General features: G+C 39.6%; 1 protein-coding gene across 6 annotated transcripts in view; it reads right to left on the bottom strand.

Moving 5' to 3' along the window:
• The window catches only part of grid2 (glutamate receptor, ionotropic, delta 2), a 528,950-nt gene that overhangs the window by 190,590 nt on the left and 315,135 nt on the right, over positions 1–23,225 (bottom strand). For all 6 annotated transcript variants that reach the window (XR_009129664.1, XR_009129665.1, XM_058071482.1 and 3 more), the window contains exons 4-5: positions 22,356–22,561; positions 343–396 (exon numbers count right to left, since the gene is read on the bottom strand). Coding sequence is in view for 4 of the 6 variants with exons in the window: in XM_058071482.1 (XP_057927465.1) it covers positions 343–396; positions 22,356–22,561 (260 nt within the window). In the remaining 2 variants the exon portion in view is untranslated. The remainder of the gene's footprint in view (positions 1–342; positions 397–22,355; positions 22,562–23,225) is intronic.

Genomic DNA, 23,225 nt, shown 5'->3' with positions numbered 1-23,225 from the left:
TGCCAAAGTTTCAGATAATGACATTGCGCATTTGGAAGTGAGCCCTGAAAGATATTTGGGATGACTGAAAACGCTCGGTTTCAAAAGGCGTGGTAAAACCGTTCCTTTGTGACATCACAGCGGGCAGTTTTCCTTATATGGTTCATAGTTAGGAAGCACCGCGATTCAGTTGACCGCAACTTAATAGAAAGGGTGGAAAAATTTGCAAATGTGAAATAGACAGCTGGGATAGGCTCCAGCACCCCCTCGACCCTCATGAAGATAAGCGGTAGAAAATCAATAAATGTATTTTTTTTCTGAATAGGACTGTACAGTATTTATACATAACCAGAATGCACTCACCTCATTGATGAGGATCCAGTGGCAGTCAAACGCCACCAAGTTGGTCTCCACCACCTGCAACACAACAAAACATCACCTTTAGCATAAAAACACACACTTGTGATTGTGTTCATATTGTGGATATAATGTTGTTCATAACACCAACAATCATATTACTAACTCCAGGGAAGCTATATAAGTTTGATTTGTAATTAAGTTTTAAGCCACTTTGGTAAAAACAAGGTAAAAAAAAAATACAAAAATAAACTAGCACAGATGCTAGTTTAATGTATTTTTTCATCTTTATTATTTTTTTTTTTGCATTTGAAGCAAACATATTTGATGATGCAACTCTCCACTGATGCATTTTACTACAGTTCAATTTTAAACCATGAAAACGTCCACAAGAGGGCAGAAAAACATGAGCTCGGCAGGGATATGAATGGAAAAATCACACGACTGGAAGGAGGAAGCAAGGGAGTGTAGCATGGAGAAGGTGCGCTGTAGCGGAATTTGAACGCATGCGCACACATAGTTCAATTCCGAATGTGAAAATTCAAAATACATAATTTGTAGATACATTATTTTGATGTGAACCCACCTCTTTTTGTGTTGTTTAGATATTTGTGCTATCGTCAAAGAAAAAATATTTTATATTTTAGTCGGGAACTGAAATTTTCCTGAAACTTACTTATGTTGAAATGAAAATTGAAAAAAATTATTTTTTTTTTTCCTGATGAAAGATGAGGGTTTAATCTTTCTTTTGGTAGGTTCAATGTCCATCGTATAAAATGACCATTACTTTGAAGTTAATTTGATCAAATGTAGAATTCCTATAGGTTTTGTATGGACTGCTCAACCTGCCAATCATTTACTATCATCAACAGGTTTCTAAAGCCTGGACTACTACATCATGAAGAGGACAGCTCAAGCTAAATGGTTCATAATTCACCTCAAGACATAAGTGACACCAAGAGACTGACAACGTGTGTGATGAAGGAATCATGAGGTTGTGTAAATATCTGCTGGAGAAGAGCATGCCATAAAAAGATCAAAATAGAAGATATAACGAATGTCAGAGTTGGAAAATTCTCACACTTTTGGTCACAAGTCGTGATTGAGCGGTGATGGTACGTCCCGCAGCCGACCCCCCCAATGTCTCCAAACAAACAAAACAAAAAAACAAGCTTGCCCGTATATTATTAGCTCAAATTGCCTAGGTGCCGATCGTGCCCCGTGTTTCATAACACTTTTGGTCCATAAACAAAAGGCAACAGCTGGAGAAGGTGACGGAGTGTAGCTAATAGTTCTTTAATCTTCTGCGGTGTCTCTATAAAACTTCATCATAGTAACGCTGACGGTCGCACATAAAACATTCCGTCGACGCAAAACATGGAGGATAAAAAAAACGAGGCTCGATGGAGAATAATGACTCACAATTATAAGGCGAGAAATTGACTTTAATTTTAACAGGGGTTTCAAACATGCGGCCTGCGGGCCAAATGTGGCCCGCAGGACACGAGTTTGAGGCCCCCGCCTTGATATGAAAGTTTAATGTTAGTCCCAGAAAAAAATTATTACGTTTGATTAATGTTCATGTTAAAGGTTAAATAACTGTTAATAGTTATCCTCCCTATCTGTGTGGAAGTGGTAAGTTTTCGGCTATTTAAGTTTAAAGGAAATAACTTGAAGGCTACCTGTTTAGGTCGCTAGCTCTCTAGTTTGCGAGTTAGCATGTGTCTCAAGACCCTGCAGTTGCGCAATATGTTGTAAATAAAAAGAGTATAAATGTGACTATAGTCGTGTTTTGTCATGTCTACAGGGCTCTAATAATGCTTTGTTCATTTTAATCTGAAAAAAATAATTTGTCTACCCACCAACTATATGTGGTTTCTTAAGTTTTCATTATTTGCCGTTTTATTATTATTATTATTATATTTATTTATTTATTACTGATTGATTGATTTTCTTTATTCTTGATTTGTTTATTTATTTTTCATCTTATTTTGTGTAGAAAAATAAAAAGTTAAATATTTGATAACTGTGGAATGTTTTATCAGAGCTTTTCTTGTAGAAAATTAAAACCAAGGCAAAGTTTTTTTTTAATTTTTTTGTTTTTAATAAATGCGTTTTTTTTTGGGGGGGGGGGGGGGGGGGAACCTGATGCGGCCCAGTCTCACCCAGACCCTAGCTCCAGTGGCCCCCAAGTAAATTGAGTTTAAGACCCCTGTCATACAAGATCATACACTGGGGTATGTGACAATGTTTTGTTTTTTTTTAACATGCTTATTCAGTAATAAATGATAAAATAATGACTAAATAAAATAGAAGTTCAATAACGATGAATGATAAATCAAATGCGACCCCAAACTGTATGTGCTGTGTTTGTTTATGTACGCTGCAGTGCAAGTGTTTCCGGTTATTCCATTATGATCTCCCACTGGCAGCCGCCCTGGACAGATGTTTGCAGCTAATTAGTGAAAGGACACACTCTTAGAACACTATACACTTGACTCCTCGGGGGGGTGAAGCTCTTCAATACACAAACACACACACACAGAGACCATCACTAAAAACAACCAAGAGGTGTAATATGACAGCTGCTAAGATCCCAAAGTCTCATGTTTGTGCATTTGTGTGTTTAATATCCAGCAGGATCCATGACTGGTCGGTAAACATTGTGTGACGAGTACTTTGCACACATCACACACATTTAGCAGTGCTGCAACTTTGCTAAACTGCATTTTAATCATTTGGAACATGCTGTTCAAACACTTTGCAGCTGACGGAAGACACTAAATATGCAAAATTGCACTTAAAAAAATCCAAATTGTGTTTAAACTTTCCTCTTAATCTTCATTTTTTTCCTCATAATGTTATCACTTTATTCCCAAACCTAATTTCTCCCCAAAAATCACAACTTTATTTGATTTTATTTGTTTCTCCAAAAATGTTTAATTTCTGCTGTTTTGTTTTTCTAACTATTTAAACTTTTTTTTTCGTTTCTCTACATATGCTTGCAAAATTTTGTGAAATTTAAAGTACGCTAAATGCCCCAAAAGGCAATTTAAGTGCCTGAATAATAATTTTAACAATGCCTCAAACAAATAATAAAAAAAACTTACTAACTTATTTATATAAAATAAGTAAATGGAGGGACAGGAAGAAAAGCTCTGCACTCGGATTAGGGAGAATTGGTTTTGTCGAGTACTTTGCAATTTTAACAATGCCTCAAACAAATAAAAAAAACAACAACAATAATAACTTATTTATATACAATAAGTAAATGGAGTGACAAGAAGAAAAACTCTGCACTCGGATTGGGGAGAATTGGTTTTGTCGAGTACTTTGCAATTTTAACAATGCCTCAAACAAATAAAAAAACCAACAATAATAACTTATTCATATAAAATAAGTAAATGGAGTGACAGGAAGAAAAGCTCTGCACTCGGATTAGGGAGAAGTGGTTTTGTCGTGTACGTTGCAATTTTAACAATGCCTCAAAAAAAAAAAAAAAAACAATAATAACTTATTTATATAAAATAAGTAAATGGAGTGACAGGAAGAAAAGCTCTGCATTCGGATTGAGGAGAAGTGGTTTTGTCGTCCATTTTCACACTAGGCATGAGCTGTTGACATGAATAAAGATCAATGTAGAAAAATAAATAAATAAATAAAATCCCCCCCCAAAAAAACAATAATAACTTATTCATATAAAATAAGTAAATGGAGTGACAGGAAGAAAAGCTCTGCACTCGGATTGGGGAGAAGTGGTTTTGTCGAGTACTTTGCAATTTTAACAATGCCTCAAACAAATTAAAAAAACAAAACAATAATAACTTATTTATATAAAATGAGTAAATGGAGTGACAGGAAGAAAAGCTCTGCACTCGGATTGGGGAGAAGTGGTTTTGTCACCCATTTTCACACCGGGCATGAGCTGTTGACATGAATAAAGATCAATGTAGAAAAATAAATAAAATCCCAACAAAAAAAACAATAATAACTTATTCATATAAAATAAGTAAATGGAGTGACAGGAAGAAAAGCTCTGCACTCGGATTGGGGAGAAGTGTTTTTTTTCGAGTACTTTGCAATTTTAACAATGCCTCAACAAATAAAAAAAACAACAATAATAACTTATTTATATAAAATAAGTAAATGGAGTGACAGGAAGAAAAGCTCTGCACTCAGATTAGGGAGAAGTGGTTTTGTCGCCCATTTTCACACCGGGCATGAGCTGTTGACATGAATAAAGATCAATGTAGAAAAATAAATAAATAAATAAAATCCCCCCCCCCCCCCCCAAAAAAAAAAAAAACAATAATAACGTATTCATATAAAATAAGTAAATGGAGTGACAGGAAGAAAAGCTCTGCACTCGGATTGGGGAGAAGTGGTTTTGTCGTCCATTTTCACACCAGGCATGAGCTGTTGACATGAATAAAGATCAATGTAGAAAAATAAATAAATAAATAAAATCCCAAATAAAACCAGAATAAATTTTTTTGTGACAGGAAGAAAGGCTCCGACTCGGTTGGTGTCACCTTATCAGTTTGCATGTATAACTTTCCAAACTTTGAATATAAGACAACCTATCTTTTTCAAACTTGTTCAAATGTCTTGTATTATGATCAATATTAATTTGTGTAAAAAAAAATATTTTTGCTTTAAATAAAAAACTAGAGTGATGGAACTTTTACCATCGCGGCTCGAATATGGAAAGTATTCCGTTTACAATCTTTCTGGTTCCCAACAGCGAGAAAAGCAAAAAAAAACATGCTGCTTCATCCCAAGCGAGTCCATCTTGGCGCCATCCATAATACCTGCTGCTGCAGCATCACAGCCCATTTGCATGTGGATGGAATAGGTCGCAGTGGGAGAATTACTTTTTCTATAAATTCCCTGGTGCATTCACTGCAACATCCCGCAGCCACTGCTGGAAGAGCAGGATAAGCCAGCAAGGGAAAAAAAAAAAAAATGCCGAGATTGCGAACGGACTTCAGAGGGTGGTGACGGAGAATACACAAGCAGCCTTGCGTACTCGGCTCAACGCGTGACCTAGCATGAAGAGTCGCCATCAAAGTTGAAGGAGAAGTCGCTGAGATCCTTCAACGGTGGGTTGTTGCCAGTGCATGTTGTTCCTGCTGGAGGACTACCTTTGATTCTGTGCTGGGGAAGAGGAGGATGAACAAGCTGTTATCCATTACGGATAATCCCGACTACTCCCCCGCGCTGACACACCAACTGCACAACCACTCGGGCTCGAACCAGGTTTCAATCGGTAGAGCAAATAAAACTAACTTCACTTGTTATGTTGTTAATTTAAAAATGGAAAATATCAAAGTGGCACATCTTTTCATATTTTATGATCCACTTAAGACTATGGAGATGACAATGGACTTCAGACAATCACAGGGCACATATAGTCAAACAACCATTCACACTCACATTCATACCTATGGACAATTTGGAGTCAACAATTAACCTAGCATGTTTTTGGAATGCGGGCGAAAACCTTGCAATGCACGGGGAGAACATGCAAACTCCACACAGAGATAGCCGAGAGTGGAATTGAACCCGGGTCTCCTAGCTGTGAGGTCTGCACACTAACCACTCGTCCACCGTGCAGTCCTCCATATAATGGATAATGGAATAATGTTCTCGGCATCAAAATCACAGTTTGGGGTTTGACTCTGCGACCCAACTGGACAAGAACTTCTTTCAGGGCTCACTTTCAATAGCGCAAACCTAATTTTCTGAAACGTTGGCATCCTTTAACACGATAATACAACATTCAGCAGAGGTGCTGGAGCCTATCCCAGCTGTCTTCGGGCGAGAGGCGGGGCACACCCTGGACTGGTAGCCAGCCAATCACAGGGCACATATAGTCAAACAACCATTCACACTCACATTCATACCTATGGACAATTTGGAGTCAACAATTAACCTAGCATGTTTTTGGAATGCGGGCGAAAACCTTGCAATGCACGGGGAGAACATGCAAACTCCACACAGAGATAGCAGAGAGTGGAATTGAACCTGGGTCGTCTAGCTGTGAGGTCTGCACACTAACCACTCGTCCACCGTGCAGTCCTCCACATAATGGATAATGGAATAACACACTTTGTTCTCTGCATCGCCATCACAGTTTGGGGTTCGACTCTGCGACCCAACTGGACAAGAACAGACTACAACGGACAACCAGGTCCATACAGAAAAACATGGAGACCAACCTGCCCTCCATAGAGGAGCTATACCAATCCAGAGACAAGAAGGGGGCAGGCAACAGATCTCTGCGGGACGCCCACAAACTGTTTTTCACTATCTATTCCAGCTGTATTTCCTTGGATTTCTAAAAATTTGGGGCAAAATTTTGTGAACACTTTCGAAAACCGAGCGTTCAGAGCCATCCCGAACTTCCAATAGCGCAAACAAAATTTTCTGAAACGTTGGCATCGTTTAACACGATAATACAGTAAACCTCGGATATATCGGACTCGGATATATCGGAAATTCGCTCACAACGGACAGATAAAAAAGAACCGATTTTTCTGTAATGCATTTCCAATAAAAAATCTAATTTTTTATAACGGATTTCGCCTATTTCGGACAAAATCTCCAGTCCCGTTCCAATGCATTTCCATTAAATTTCCCTCGCATATATTGGATGGCCGCATCGTGGCGCTCCGATTCGCCGAATCGTGACAGGCCGCTATACGACGTCATTTGCAGCGTTTGCAGCGTTGCCTGCGCGTCCAGGTACATTGGAAACATAGTCAAGGAAGTGCCTTTTTATAACGGATAAAATCCGATTTACGCATATACCGGATATAAATCCGATATATGCGTAAAACGGACATTTTCCGGTATACGCATATAACGGATTTGGCTTATATCGGACAAAACCAGTGGGAACAATTGAATCCGATATATCCGAGGTTTACTGTACAACATTCTAACAACAATTATTGGTCAGAAAAAAGTGTAAAAAACATACTAGGTCCCCTTTAACAAAAAACTTAGTTACTATTTGTTGTACATGATGTTGACCGGAGTCAAACTCCTAGTGTGGCAACGCTAGGATTTTGCTGCTCTAAATACTACTTTATATTAAAAGGCACTGGAAAAAAAAAAAAAAACCCACACAAAAAAAACACACCCACAATAACGACAAAACTTAATGCTCCACTCAATTTTAAGAAAGTGCTAATGAACCTAATAAAATAAAGCAAAAATGGGGGGCACTGAAGTGTAAAACTTCCAGGGGAGACTAATGGCATACGTTATTATCAAAGTGCTCCCAATTTAAGCTGAACAAATGGCTCGTGATTAACACCTCCATTAAAACCCAGACAAAATGTGTACAAACTAAAGCTTCAGCCCGTTTTTAATATTAAAATAGTCATAAAGTTGATCAGAAAGTATCGGTTACATGCATATCGATACGGTATGTATGTAACAAAGCATAGACTACGGATCAGTGGCGGTTGTTAGTCATTCAACTAGCGGAAGCTAATTTGTTGTGTGTGCTACTACTATGTGATCGGCTGTGTGAGTGACGGGGAGAAAAGCTCCGGAGATATAAAATATATATTTTTTATCTATAAGTAAAGGAAATGTGCAACTACAATGATAACGACATAAAATTTTATGTAAAAAGATATAAATTCTATATAAAAATATATTTTTTTTCTGGAAATAAATGTGATTAATTCAAAGTTAATTAAATATATAAAAAATATATTTTTATATAAATTTTTATATAATATATATATTTTTTATAGATAAAAAATATATATAAAAATATATATTTTGTTGTATATAATTTGTTGTGTGTGCTACTACTATGTGATCGGCTGTGTGAGTGACGGGGAGAAAAGCTCCGCAGAGTGGCAGACAGTCAACAAATACAACGCTTTTCTTTTTTTTTAAGTGAAATGTGAAAATTTGTATGGATTTTGGACATATAAAGCGCACCAGATTATGATGCGCCTCGTTGAATTTTTTGAGAAATTTTGATATTTCCAGAATTTATAATTTTTATTACATAAAATTTCATGTCGTTATCATTGTAGTTGCACATTTCCTTTACTTATAGATACAAAATATATATTTTTATATTTTTTTATCTATAATATATATATATATATTATATAAAAATTTATATAAAAATATATATTTTTTATATATTTAATTAACTTTGAATTAATCACATTTATTTCCAGATAAAAAATATATATTTTTATATAGAATTTATATCTTTTAACATAAAATTTGATGTCGTTATCATTGTAGTTGCACATTTCCTTTATTTATAGATAAAAAATATATATTTTTTAAATATATTTTTTATCTATAAAATATATATATTATATAAAAATATATATAAAATATATATTTTTATATATATATTTTATCTATAAGTAAAGGAAATGTGCAACTACAATGATAACGACATCAAATTTTATGTAAAAAGATATAAATTCTATATAAAAATATATATTTTTTATCTGGAAATAAATGTGATTAATTCAAAGTTAACTGTGGACATGTCTGATTAATCATGATTAACGATTTTAATTGATTGACAGAAGAAAAAAGAAAAGAAAAAAAGGAAAATAAAAGGAGAATAATAATAAAAAAGGATTACGCCTCAAACGGTAGCCTTCAGGTTATTTCCTTTAAACTTAAATGGCCAAAAACTTACCACTTCCACACGGATAGGGAGGATAACTATTAACAGTTATTTAACCTTTAACATGAACATTAATCAAACGTAATAATTTTTTCTGGGTACATGATACCATACAGCATCCATATCAAACTTGCGCGGGCCGCACTAACATTAAACTTTCATATCAAGGCGGGGGCCTCAAACTAGTGTCCGGCGGGCCACACTTGGCCCGCAGGCCGCGTGTTTGAGACCCCTGCCTTATATCCTCAAATATTACAGTGAGGGCACTTATATGGTATCAAATCGGCATGCTTGGAAGCCCCAATGGATCAGACACTACAAATAGTACCCTGGTACTAGCTGGTTAGAGTTTTTTTTGGAATGTGGGCGAAAACCTTGCAATGCATGGAGAGAACATGCAAACTCCACACAGAGATAGCCGAGAGTGGAATTGAACCCGGGTGTCCTAGCTGTGAGGTCTGAGCACTACCCACTCCTCCGCTGTGCAGCCCTCCACATAGACACGTTGGTCCGCGGGCCACGTGTTTGAGACCCCTGTTTTAGAGCAATCGCCACTGAATATTGCCGTTAATTGTGTTGTTCATATTTTACTGAGCAGCCACGACATGTGTATCACTGGTATATATCAAAATAACTTTACTGTTCTACGGTTACCATGGCGCCATCACAAACAAACGAACGAGAAGACTACAGTCAATAATCGTGTTCGGTGCACGAAGACGTACATTATGTTTGAAACCGCCCCGCAGCAAGACGAAGTGAGCCTACATTTCCAAGCGTAAAGCCTATTTTGTTCAGGAAACAGAGGTTGATGTAATTAAGTCTTTGGCTTCAAAAGCAATGGAGCATACCACGACACCAGTCACAGGGGTGTCAAAGGCCCGTGTGCTTCCTCCTTGCAGCTAATGACTTGAAATCACTGCCATTACTGCTGCTTTAATTAGCCTGATCCAGCAGTGGTCACACACCAATGATCTGCTGTGCGTGTGCACATATGTATGTGTGTGTGTGTGTGTGTGTGTGTGTGTGTGTGTACAGCGCCACCAAGGCACCACAGTGACAGACTGTCACCCTGCTTTCCGTGTACAAATATCGACATTATCGATCATTCGCTTGCTTTTTGATGACAAGCAGCAGCAGAGTCGTTTTCTTTTATTCTTTTTTACGTTCGTCTCCGCTCAGACAGCAAAGGTCCGCATGTGCATGTTCTATGGAGGCAAAGGGTAACAGGGGCTAACATGCATCGCACTCCTGCACATGTGTGTGTGTGTGTGTGTGTGTGCTCGTTGGCCTTTTGGTTATTGATCGGACAGTGGATGCACGCAACTGGCAGATCTACTGAGAGAAGGCAGAACACAAACAGAAGATATATGTATGTATGTATACAGTACACACATACAAAAATACACATGTATTGTGAACGGATGAGCGGATCAATGCCTGGAATAAAAATACCGCATAAAAACGCCTTCATAGTCTGAAAGTAAACAATGTGTCAAAAAATTCCTGCGCTCTTATTTTGGAATGCTCCGCTTCCTTCTGAATGTAAGAGACAGCAGCGCTAAGCTAGCTACTTGCCAAGACTATCGGTTGTGTTTTTGTCTTGTTGACTATATCCTGCACAACTTCATTCATTTTCTACTGATTATCCTCACAAGGACGAGAGGCGGGGTACACCCTGGACTGGTCAGCCAATCACAGGGCACATATAGACAAACAACCATTCACACTCACATTCATACCTATGGACAATTTGGAGTCGCTAATTAACCTAGCATGTTTTTGGAATGTGGGAGGAAACCGGAGTACCCGGAGAAAACCCACACACTTCCTTACTTCCTTCCTTCCTTCCTTCCTTCCTTCCTTCACTCATTCCTTCCTTCCTTCACTCATTCCCTCCTTCCTTCACTCATTCCTTCCTTCCTTCACTCATTCCATCCTTCCTTTCTTCCTTCCTTCCTTCCTTCCTTCCTTCCTTCACTCATTCCTTCCTTCACTCATTCCTTCCTTCCTTCACTCATTCCACCCTTCCTTCCTTCACTCATTCCTTCCTTCCTTCCTTCACTCATTCCTTCCTTCCTTCCTTCACTCATTCCATCTTTCACTCATTCCATCCTTCACTCATTCCTTCCTTCCTTCCTTCCTTCCTTCCTTCCTTCACTCATTCCTTACTTCCTTCACTCATTCCTTCCTTCCTTCACTCGTTCCTTCCTTCACTCGTTCCTTCCTTCACTCATTCCTTCCTTCCCTCCTTCTTTCCTTCCTTCCTTCCTTCCTTCCTTCCTTCCTTCCTTCCTTCCTTCCTTCCTTCACTCATTCCTTCCTTCCTTCACTCATTCATTCCATCCTTCACTCATTCCTTCCTTCACTCATTCCTTCCTTCACTCATTCCTTCCTTCCTTCACTCATTCCTTCCTTCACTCATTCCTTCCTTCCTTCCCTCATTCCTTCCTTCCTTCCTTCACTCATTCCATCCTTCACTCATTCCATCCTTCACTCATTCCTTCCTTCCTTCCTTCACTCATTCCTTCCTTCCTTCACTCATTCCTTCCTTCCTTCCCTCCTTCCCTCCTTCCTTTCTTCCTTCTTTCCTTCTTTCCTTCCTTCCTTTACTCATTCCTTCCTTCCTTCACTCATTCCTTCCTTCCTTCACTCATTCATTCATTTTCTACCGCTTTTTCCTCACAAAAAGCGGGGTGCTGGAGCCTATCCCAACTGTCTTCAAGTGAGAGGCGGGGTACACCCTGGACTGGTGGCCAGCCAATCACAGGGCACATATAGACAAATATAATGTGGAATGTGGGAGGAAACCGGAGTAGCCGGAGAAAACCCACGCATGTACGGGGAGAACATGCAAACTCCACACAGAGATGGCCGAGGGTGGAATCGAACCCTGGTCTTCTAGCTGTGAGGTCTGCGTGCTAAACACTCGACCGTCGTGCCGCCTGCAGGAAAAGTGCGACTTATAGTCTGTAAAATACGGTATTTAATGTGACTTAGATTGGAGTTTTTCTAGCGTACAAATTGCATACCCTTTTTCTATCTCATCCTTACCACATCTCGGCCAAGATGAAGAATCAAATATGACAAACAACAGTCAAGCGTGTTTGCAGGCCTGCCTACACTCAGTCAGTCACACTATACAGTCTTTTTATTCGGTATTTTTTTTGGGAGTGAGCAGCTGTCAGAACGCTCGACAATGCATGCTGTCACTTCCCACAAGCTTTGCAAACTTTGTGTGTGCTTGACTTGTTTACAAAAGCAAAAGCTGCTGTTAAAAGGGGATAACAGCGACGTGACGGGAATTTTTTATTTATTTTTTTTGCAGTCAGATTTGGATGGAAAAATGTCAAGTGGCTTTAGTGTGTAGACTCTGAATCTGTTGTATCAATCATTACTTACATAAAATACACACATAATAGCTGCTAAAAATTCACAATTTTATGCTTTCATCTTAGGGTTTATATTTAGCGTATATTATATTTTTATATTATAAAAAAAATTGAAATTAAACAGAAAGATTTTTTTTTTATTACAGCTGCCCTCCAAATTATCCATAGGTATGAATGGCCTCACAGCTAGGAAACCCTATTTCGATTCCACCCTTGGTCATCTCTGTGTGGAGTTTGCACGTTCTCCCCGTGCATTGCATGGTTTCCTCCCACATTCCAAAAACATACTAATGTTAATTAACGACTCCAAATTGTCCATAGGTATGAATGGCCTCACAGCTAGGAAACCCTATTTCGATTCCACCCTTGGTCATCTCTGTGTGGAGTTTGCACGTTCTCCCCGTGCATTGCATGGTTTCCTCCCACATTCCAAAAACATGCTAATGTTAATTAACGACTCCAAATTGTCCATAAGTATGAATGTGAGTGTGAATGGTTGTTTGTCTATATGTGCCCTGTGATTGGCTGGCCACCAGTCCAGGGTGTACCCCGCCTCTCGCACGAAGACAGCTGGGATAGGCTCCAGCACCCCCGCGACCCTCGTGAGGAAAAGCGGTAGAAAATGAATGAATGAATGAATTACAGCTACCAGCATTAAGACCGCTTATGATTTCATCGTAAACAACAGTAAGACAACAGGGTTATATATAGGGTATACAGGGTTTATATTTAGCATATATTATATTTTTATATTATAAAAAAATGTTTAAACAATAATACAAACCAATATCAATAAGCCATTGCAGGGCTACCGGTTACTTTATTTAGATCCATCTATATTTCTATAACTCCTAATATAAAGTCGTTTACCCGTCTTATATTTGACTTCATACGAGGCAAAGCAACACACACGATCATTTTTATATTACTGCCTTTTATTGCTCGCTGTAAAATGTCTTTACAATGAGGCTCGGCGAGCCAAAAACATATCAAGTATATAAGTCCTGAGGGTCAACACTGATAGTACGCAGGTGAATTAAAAGGATTTAACCTGCAAGCCTCCAGCGGGATATAGACACGTATCGTCAGAAGAACATGACCTGAGAGGTTCGCTATAAAAACATATACTGTATGTGTGTGTGTGTGTAAGAGCGAGACGTATGTAAATGGTGGAACACAAGTAGAAAGACTTTAAAAATACCAAGAGTATGTGTGTATATGCTGCATGGGTATTGTTTTGCTTCTAAGGGTTCACTCATCTTTGGCTCGGGTCTACTCTCTTAACATTATTGCGCTCTCTGTCTATCGCTCTGTCACCATGGTGACAACACTATATGGTGCCTTCAGGCAAGAGGTCAACTGTCCGTGACACCACACACACACACACACACCTTGATGTTCACAAATGTCAATCCCTCACACTCTACACACACTTTATACACTGTATATGTATAGAAAGGGAATGTATGGCACAATAAACACACAACGGGCAAGAAATTTGGTACTATGATGTAATGTAAAAATAATTAATAATAATTTCACCGCTAACCCAGACTAGGGGTATGCTGGAGCCTATCCCAGCTATCATCAGGTGAGAGGCGGGTTTCACCCTGGACTAGTGGCCAGCCAATCACAGGGCACATATAGACAAACAACCATTCACACTCACATTCATACCTATGGACAATTTGGAGTCGCCAATTAACCTAGCATGTTTTTTGGAATGTGGGAGGAAACCATGCAATGCACGGGGAGAACGTGCAAACTCCACACAGAGATGGCCGAGGGTGGAATCAAAATAGGGTCTCCTAGCTGTGAGGCCTGCGCGCTAACCACTCGGCCCATCGTAAATATTCATTCATTCATTCATTCATTTTCTACCGCTTTTTCCTCACGAGGGTCGCGGGGGTGCTGGAGCCTATCCCAGCTGTCTTCAAGTGAGAGGCGGGGTACACCCTGGACTGGTGGCCAGCCAATCACAGGGCACATATAGACAAACAACCATTCACACTCACATTCATACCTATGGGCAATTTGGAGTCGCCAATTAACCTAGCATGTTTTTGGAATGTGGGAGGAAACCATGCAATGCACGGGGAAAACGTGCAAACTCCACACAGAGATGGCCGAGAGTGGAATCGAAATAGGGTCTCCTAGCTGTGAGGCCTGCGCACTAACCACTCGGCCCATCGTAAATATACATTAATTCATTCATCCATTCACACTCCCCGTGCATTGCATGGTTTCCTCCCACATTCCCAAAACATGCTAGGTTAATTGGCGACTCCAAATTGTCCATAGGTATGAATGTGAGTGTGAATGGTTGTTTGTCTATATGTGCCCTGTGATTGGCTGGCCACCAGTCCAGGGTGTTACCCCCGCCTCTCGCCCGAAGACAACTGGGATAGGCTCCAGCACCCCCTGCGACCCTCATGAGGAAAAGCGGTAGAAAATGAATGAATGAATGAATTAGAGCTGCCAGCATTAAGACCGCATAAACTGCAGCTACTGCCATCTTGTAGATTCAATAAAAACAAAAACCGACATCAGTAGTTTATTTTTTTTATTTTTTATTTTTTATTTTTTATTTTTTATTTTTTATTTTTTATTTTTTATTTTTTATTTTTTATTTTTTATTTTTTATTTTTTATTTTTTATTTTTTATTTTTTATTTTTTATTTTTTATTGCATCAGTAGTTTATACATACTAATATAAAAACTACAGAAAACCCGTCTTTTACTTTAATATTGGTATTAACCAGAGTATTTACGGTACGTGTGTTTCCAGCTCAAACACAGCAAATCCTAAGAACTGGCAAAATAAAAGGGATCCATTTTACACAGGGAGGGGGATAACATCCAGGAGTCTCCCAGGAAAATTCTGGAAGGTTGGCAAGTATGCGTCGTGTCAGTGAAGATGCTAAATTGAGCTGTAACCAAAAAGCGAGCGAGCAAGCGAGCTAGAAGGGGGTCAAATGAGTGTCAGAGGATGAAGGGTTGATGCTGGAGTGAATTAGCAGTGATGAGACTAAAGCAGCTGTAGTCGGTGCACAGGAGCATCTGTTTGGCTCCTCAATTACAAATGTGATCAGGTCTCTCGGGGGTGGGGGCATGCAGATGCTGCACGTTGCAAGCAGAGTAGGAATTTTTGACTTATTGTATGTTATTATAACATGCACGGGTACCAAAATATATACAAAATATTACATTTCACGACGAGTTTGACCTTAAATTTGGAGTCGCCAATTAACCTAGCATGTTTTTTGGAATGTGGGAGGAAACCATGCAATGCACGAGGAGAACATGCAAACTCCACACAGAGATGGCCGAGGGTGGAATCGAAATAGGGTCTCCTAGCTGTGAGGCCTGCACGCTAACCACTCGGCCCATCGTAAATATTCATTAATTCATTCATTTTCTACTGCTTTTTTCTCACGAGGGTCGCGGGGGGTGCTGGAGCCTATCCCAGCTGTCTTCGGGCGAGAGGCAGGGTACACCCTGGACTGGTGGCCAGCCAATCACAGGGCACATATAGACAAACAACCATTCACACTCACATTCATACCTATGGACAATTTGGAGTCGCTAATTAACCTAGCATGTTTTTGGAATGTGGGAGGAAACCGGAGTACCCGGAGAAAACCCACGCATGCACGGGGAGAACATGCAAACTCCACACAGAGATGGCCGAGAGTGGAATTGAACTCGGGTCTCCGAGCTGTGAGGTCTATGCACTAACCACTCGTCCACCGTGCAGAAATTTGTGCAGAGAACACCATAAAAATGCTCAGTCAAAAAATGTAGCATTATTATTTTGGTGTGAAGCAAAATCTTCATGAGGGTCACAGGGGTGCTGGAGCCTATCCCAGCTGTCTTCGGGCGAGAGGCAGGGTACACCCTGGACTGGTGGCCAGCCAATCACAGGGCACATATAGACAAACAACCATTCACACTCACATTCATACCTATGGACAATTTGGAGTCGCCAATTAACCTAGCATGTTTTTTTAAATGTGGGAGGAAACCATGCAATGCACGGGGAGAACGTGCAAACTCCACACAGAGATGGCCGAGGGTGGAATCGAAATAGGGTCTCCTAGCTGTGAGGCCTGCGCACTAACCACTCGGCCCATCGTAAATATAATTTAACCTAGCATGTTTTTGGAATGTGGGAGGAAACCGGAATACCCGGAGAAAACATGCAAACTCCATTACAGAGACGCCCAGGCGGAGATTCCAACCCAAGTCTTCCCGATCTCTTGATTTTGTGACCAACATGCTAACCACTCAACCACCGTGCGTCAGCCTCCAATTTTCATTAATTAATTTTCTACTGCTTTTCCATGGGAGTGCTGGAGCCTATCCCAGCTGTTTTCAAGTGAGAGGCGGGGTACACCATGGACTGGTGGCCAGCCAATCACAGGGCACATATAGACAAACAACCATTCACACTCACATTCATAACAATGGACAATTTGGAGTCGCCAATTAACCTAGCATGTTTTTTGAAATGTGGGAGGAAACCATGCAATGCACGGGGAGAACGTGCAAACTCCACACAGAGATGGCCGAGGCTGGAATCGAAATAGGGTCTCCGTGCCGTAGTTTGCCCACTCCTGCATTAAGTGTATGATTTGTTAGCTCACGCTGTCATCAAAGTTAGAAAAAGACTCTGATGGTAGCATTTTTTTTTTTTTAAACTCAGACAAAAACAAACAAGCCAAAAGTAGTGCAGTGTAGACAGATGTATCCATGCTATACATTATTCATCGTCGCCTTACGCAGAGTATTTTTCTTCATGTTTAATTTGTGATGTGTGTCATCTGTGGAGTCGGCTCTCGCTTGACGGTTCTTCAAGTCACTTAAAGAGAAAGTCGTCCCGGAAAAAAGGCATTGTTGTGAATATTTTAAAAGGTTTCTTTGATATCAAATAGCAAAATTTATACTCCACACTTTGTTGCACATTGGATGCAAAGTGTGTTGTTGTGGAAGACGGGAAATATCAGGGCCATGTCAGGAGAGCCGCATTTGTGGAAAAAAACTGACAGCAGGACATTTGTACCGTGTTGGACGCCTTTGCCCTTCCCTGTCCTTCCCCCCAAATAGCTTGCATCGGAACTGATATCACTGGGGTAATATAAGCAAACATGGCGGTGTAACATAGTAACATAATAATTTGAGCCAAATAAGTTTGTTCTTCCTTGTCTTGTTGTTATTGAATAGCAAAATTTAAAAAAAAAATGTCTACTTATCACTCGGAAATTGTGAACATCCAGCAGCAACACGACCTTTTGGCATGACTATACTATTTCAATGTAAAATAGTCACTGATTTATCTGGAGAGGCGTACTCTACATTATCGAAGCAAGACATAACATAATAATTTGAGCCAAATAAGTTTGTTCTTCCTTGTCTTGTTGTTATTGAATAGCAAAATTTAAAAAAAAATGTCTACTTATCACTCGGAAATTGTGAACATCCAGCAGCAACACAACCTTTTGGCATGACTATACTATTTCAATGAAAAATAGTCACCGATTTATCTGGAGAGGCGTACTCTACATTAGCTGAGATGTGTAACTTCGATGATGCCACTAATGGCTGTGACATCACTTCCTGTCCTTCCCCCCCAACGAGCTCGTAGCTCAGCCTCATTCCTGGAACTGATATCACTGGGGTAATATTGCTCAGGTAAGCAAACATGGCGGTTTGTTCTTCCTTGTCTTGTTGTTATTGAATAGCAAAATTTAAAAAAAAAATGTCTAATTATCACTCGGAAACTGTGAACATCCAGCAGCAACACAACCTTTTGGCATGACTATACTATTTCAATGAAAAATAGTCATTGATTTATCTGGAGCAAAATAAAAAAAAGGTCTAGTTATCACTCGGAAACTGTGAACATCCAGCAGCAACACGACCTTTTGGCATGACTAAACTATTATTATTATTATAGATACTATACAATGAAAAATAGTCACTGATTTATCGGGAGAGTACTCTACATTAGCTGAGATGTGTAACCAAATGTGGCCCGCAAGACACTAGTTTGAGGCCCCTGCCTTGATATGAAAGTTTAATGTTAGTGTGGCCCGCGCAAGTTTGATATGGATGCTGTATGGTATCATGTACCCAGAAAAAATTATTACGTTTGATTAATGTTCATGTTAAAGGTTAAATAACTGTTAATAGTTATCCTCCCTATCTGTGTGGAAGTGGTAAGTTTTGGGTTTTTAAGTTTAAAGGAAATAACTTGAAGGCTACCGTTTAGGTCGCTAGCTCTCTAGTTTGCGAGTTAGCATGTGTCACAAAACCCTGCAGTTGCGCAATATGTTGTAAATAAAAAGAGTATAAATGTGACTATAGTCGTGTTTTGTCATGTCTACAGGGCTCTAATAATGCTTTGTTCATTTTAATCTGAAAAAAATCATTTGTCTACCCACCAACTATATGTGGTTTCTTAAGTTTTTATTATTTGCCGTTTTATTATTATTATTATTATTTATTTATTACTGATTGATTGATTTTCTTTATTCTTGATTTGTTTATTTATTTTTCATCTTATTTTGTGTAAAAAAATAAAAAGTAAGATATTTGAGAACAGTGGAATGTTTATTTTATTCAGTTCTAAAAGGCTCTATCAGAAGTTCCAGTTAAAATGATGACAAACTACTTGTTATTGCCCTTCAAATTATTTATGTCATCTCATCGAGCAGTCTGCGGCGCAGTCATTTCGCAACGGGCCGCATTCCAAATTGTACCAATAATGAATCATGCACGTTAATGTTGATCCGTCAGTGTTTTACTTTGTTTTCTTCTACCGCCCTCCTCGTCTAGGGTTGTCATTCCTTCAGGCAGTTAGTTAGCGTCTAATGCTTCTGGACGGGATGACGGCAGTGTCTCTCGGTGACAAATAACCTCACAAATTCAGTGCATGTTTTTTTTTTTTTTTTTGTATTTTAAAACATGGCCGGATATTCTCCTTCAGTGTTTTTCATGGTTCCATTTATCACAGCAGGCAAAAACAGCCCCAGACCATCACACTACCTCCACCATATTTTACCATGTTACTTTCATGTCAAATGTAATGGGACAGACGCCTTCCAAAATGTTCAATTTATATCTCGTCAGACCACAGAGTGTTCTCCTAAAGTCTTGGAGATAATCAAGATGTTTTCTGGCAAAATTGAGATTAACCTTAGTGTTTTTTTTTAGTTGTTCAGCAGTGGTTTTGGTCTTGGAACTCTGCAATGCAGGCCTTTTTGTCCAAAGTCTTCTTTGGTCTTTGTTTTTTCTTCAGTCATTCAGAGGTGGACTTGATGGTGTGTTTTGGATCATTGTCCTGCTACGGAACCCAAGTGGGTTTCAAATTGAGGTCACCAACAGATGGCCGGATATTCTCCTTCAGTGTTTTTCATGGTTCCATTTATCACAGCAGGCAAAACAGCCCCAGACCATCACACTACCTCCACCGTATTTTACTGTTGGTATGATGTCCTTTTTCTGTTACTTATGTCAAATGTAATGGGACACACGCCTTCCAAAATGTTCAATTTATGTCTCGTCAGACCACAGAGTGTTCTCCTAAAGTCTTGGGGATAATTAAAATGTTTTCTGGCAAAATTGAGATGAACCTTAGTGGGGTTTTTGGTCTTGGAACTCTGCAATGCAGGCCTTTTTGTCCAAAGTCTTCATTTGATTTTTCTTCAGTCATTCAGAGGTGGACTTGCTGGTGTGTTTTGGATCATTTTCCTGCTGAAGAACCCAAGTGGGTTTCATATTGAGGTCACCAACAGATGACCGGATATTCTCCTTCAGTGTTTTTCATGGTTCCATTTATCACAGCAGGCAAAACAGCCCCAGACCATCGCACTACCTCCACCGTATTTTACTGTTGGTATGATGTTCTTTTTCTGTTACTTATGTCAAATGTAATGGGACACACACCTTCCAAAATGTTCAATTTATGTCTCGTCAGACCACAGAGTGTTCTCCTAAAGTCTTGGGGATAATCAAGATGTTTTCTGACAAAATTGAGATGAACCTTAGTGGGGTTTTTTCTAGTTGTTCTGCAGTAGTTTTGGTCTTGGAACTCTGTCCAATGTCTTTCTTATGGTGGAGTCATGAACACTGACTGACCTTAACTGAGGCCAGTTATACCAGCAGTTCTTTGGATGTTGTTGTGGGGTCTTTTGTGACCTCTTGAATGAGTTGTTGCTGCACTCTTGGGGTCATTTTGGTGGGAAGGTTCACCAGTGTTTCGGGTTTGGGGTAGTTATGGTGGGCAGGGTGTATAGGAATCCAGCAGGGCTCATGCATTGGCATTCAGTTGAAGTAACCCAACACTTGTTTGAGGGTCCGGCTTTGTAGAAGAATCAGCGAGAACTTTGACCTTATAAGCTTGTAGTCATTGTAGAGGAACAGGAAAAAGACGCGGTTTTGTGTTCCTTTTTGGTTAAAAAAACAACTTCAGAAACAAATCACTTCAAAACATCTTTAAATAATCTCTGGAGGGATTTCAAAGAGACTTTTAAAATGCATTGCCCTTCATTTAATCTGGACTTTTAACTTTAACACGAACACAAAAGTAAAGTATTGTTTGTGTTGTGTCACACTCACACAGACACACAATAACACACCCCGTCCTCCCGTCACGCCATCATCCAAATTAGACTCTGTGACTGTGAACTTATGGAGGTCACTTTTAATTAAACAGAGATGAGAACGTGACGTATGGGATTAAGCCACACGCTAACACACCCTCAAATGATGAATTAATGCAAAGAGCCCACGGCTTTCAAGCATGACCCTCTGTATCCTTTATGCGTTGGAGCAAATGGAAATCCCTAAATGACCCTAAGTCTTCAGCTGCAAGGCAATAATGAGGATTTATTGCAATTAATGCATTAATAATGCAATTAATACATTTGAAATGTAATGTCCGAGCTACGGAGCTATGATGTGGGACTATGTGGAAACCATGCAATGCACGGGGAGAACGTGCAAACTCCACACAGAAATGGCCGAGGGTGGAATCGAAATACGGTCTCCAAGCTGTGAGGCCTGCGTGCTAACCACTCGGCCCATGGTAAATATAATAAGACAAAATAAGCCATTTGAAACAACAGGATTTATTAATTGACAAACCATAATAGAGTGAAGTCGTGAATTTTTTTTTCTACCGCTTTTCCTCACGAGGGTCGCGGGGGTGCTGGAGCCTATCCCAGCTGTCTTCAGGCGAGAGAGGCGGGGTACACCCCGGACTGGTGGCCAGCCAATCACAGGTCACATATAGACAAACAACCATTCACACTCACATTCATACCTATGGACAATTTGGAGTCGCTAATTAACCTAGCATGTTTTTGGAATGTGGGAGGAAACCATGCAATGCACGGGGAGAACGTGCAAACTCCACACATAGATGACCGAGGGCGGAATCGAAATAGGGTCTCCTAGCTGCGAGGCCTGTGTGCTAACCACTCGGCCCATTGCAAATATAATAAGAGAAAATAATCCATTTGAAACAGCAGGATTTATTAATTCATTCATTCATTCATTTTCTACCGCTTTTCCTCACGAGGGTCACGGGGGTGCTGGAGCCTATCCCAGCTGTCTTCAGGCGAGAGGCGGGGTACACCCCGGACTGGTGGCCAGCCAATCACAGGGCACATATAGACAAACAACCATTCACACTCACATTCATACCTATGGACAATTTGGAGTCGCTAATTAACCTAGCATGTTTTTGGAATGTGGGAGGAAACCATGCAATGCACGGGGAGAACGTGCAAACTCCACACAGAAATGGCCAAGGGTGGAATTGAAATAGGGTTTCCTAGCTGTGAGCCCTGCGTGAAAATTTGCTATGAAATTTGAACTGTAAGTACTATGAAAAATACACCAAGTTCGAACTTCAGCATGAAAAATGCAGAGCACTTTACCTCAGAGATGAACGCCTTGGCGGTGGCCGGGCTCATGAAGAGCACGGCTCTACGCAGCGTGTCCCGGTAGCGATGCAGCTCCTCCACTCGCATGGTCCTGAACAGGCTAGTGATCATCATGTTGACGTTGGACTCCACCTTCTGCAATGACACGTCCATGCCCTGGTGGGAGGCGCTGTCCAGGAAGTCCTCGATGCCGCGGATGTCTGCCAAAGACCAGGAATGCATTTAGGTTCAGGTTTCTGAACTTTATTCTGATAAATTTAATGACACATAATATAATAATATAATAACATATACAATATAATAATGTCACATAATATTTTGACTTTGCTCACATCATTTTTTCCACAAAAAATCCACAAAAATTCCCCCCAAAAAACAACTTTATTCATTGTTTGTTTCTCATATTATTTTGCTTTATTGTTTCAGTGTTGTGCTACTAAAATTTTATTTTTTTCTCTCAATTTTACAACATTTTACAACTCATTTTAAATTTTAAATGATTTTAAATTATTATAATTATTTTAAATTACTTTTTTGTTGGATAAAAAAAAATCTTAATATTTTGACTTTATTCTGGTAAAATGACTGCAGATTTTTCCATATTTGCAAAAAAAAATAATAAAAAATAAAAATAATTTAAAAATTAAAAAATAATAATTTTTTTTTTTTTTTTTAATTTAAAAAAAAATTAAAAATTAAAAAAATGTAAAAAATTGTCCATAGGTATGAATGTGAGTGTGAATGGTTGTTTGTCTATATGTGCCCTGTGACTGGCTGGCGACCAGTCCAGGGTGTACCCCGCCTTTCGCCCGAAGACAGCTGGGATAGGCTCCAGCACCCCCTGCGACCCTCGTGAGGAAAAAG

This window comes from Doryrhamphus excisus, chromosome 4 (genome assembly GCF_030265055.1).
Source record: "Doryrhamphus excisus isolate RoL2022-K1 chromosome 4, RoL_Dexc_1.0, whole genome shotgun sequence".
Taxonomy (NCBI): domain Eukaryota; kingdom Metazoa; phylum Chordata; class Actinopteri; order Syngnathiformes; family Syngnathidae; genus Doryrhamphus; species Doryrhamphus excisus.
The sequence above is the reverse complement of the archived record's forward strand: the minus strand, read 5'-3'. Positions and strand labels throughout refer to the sequence as shown.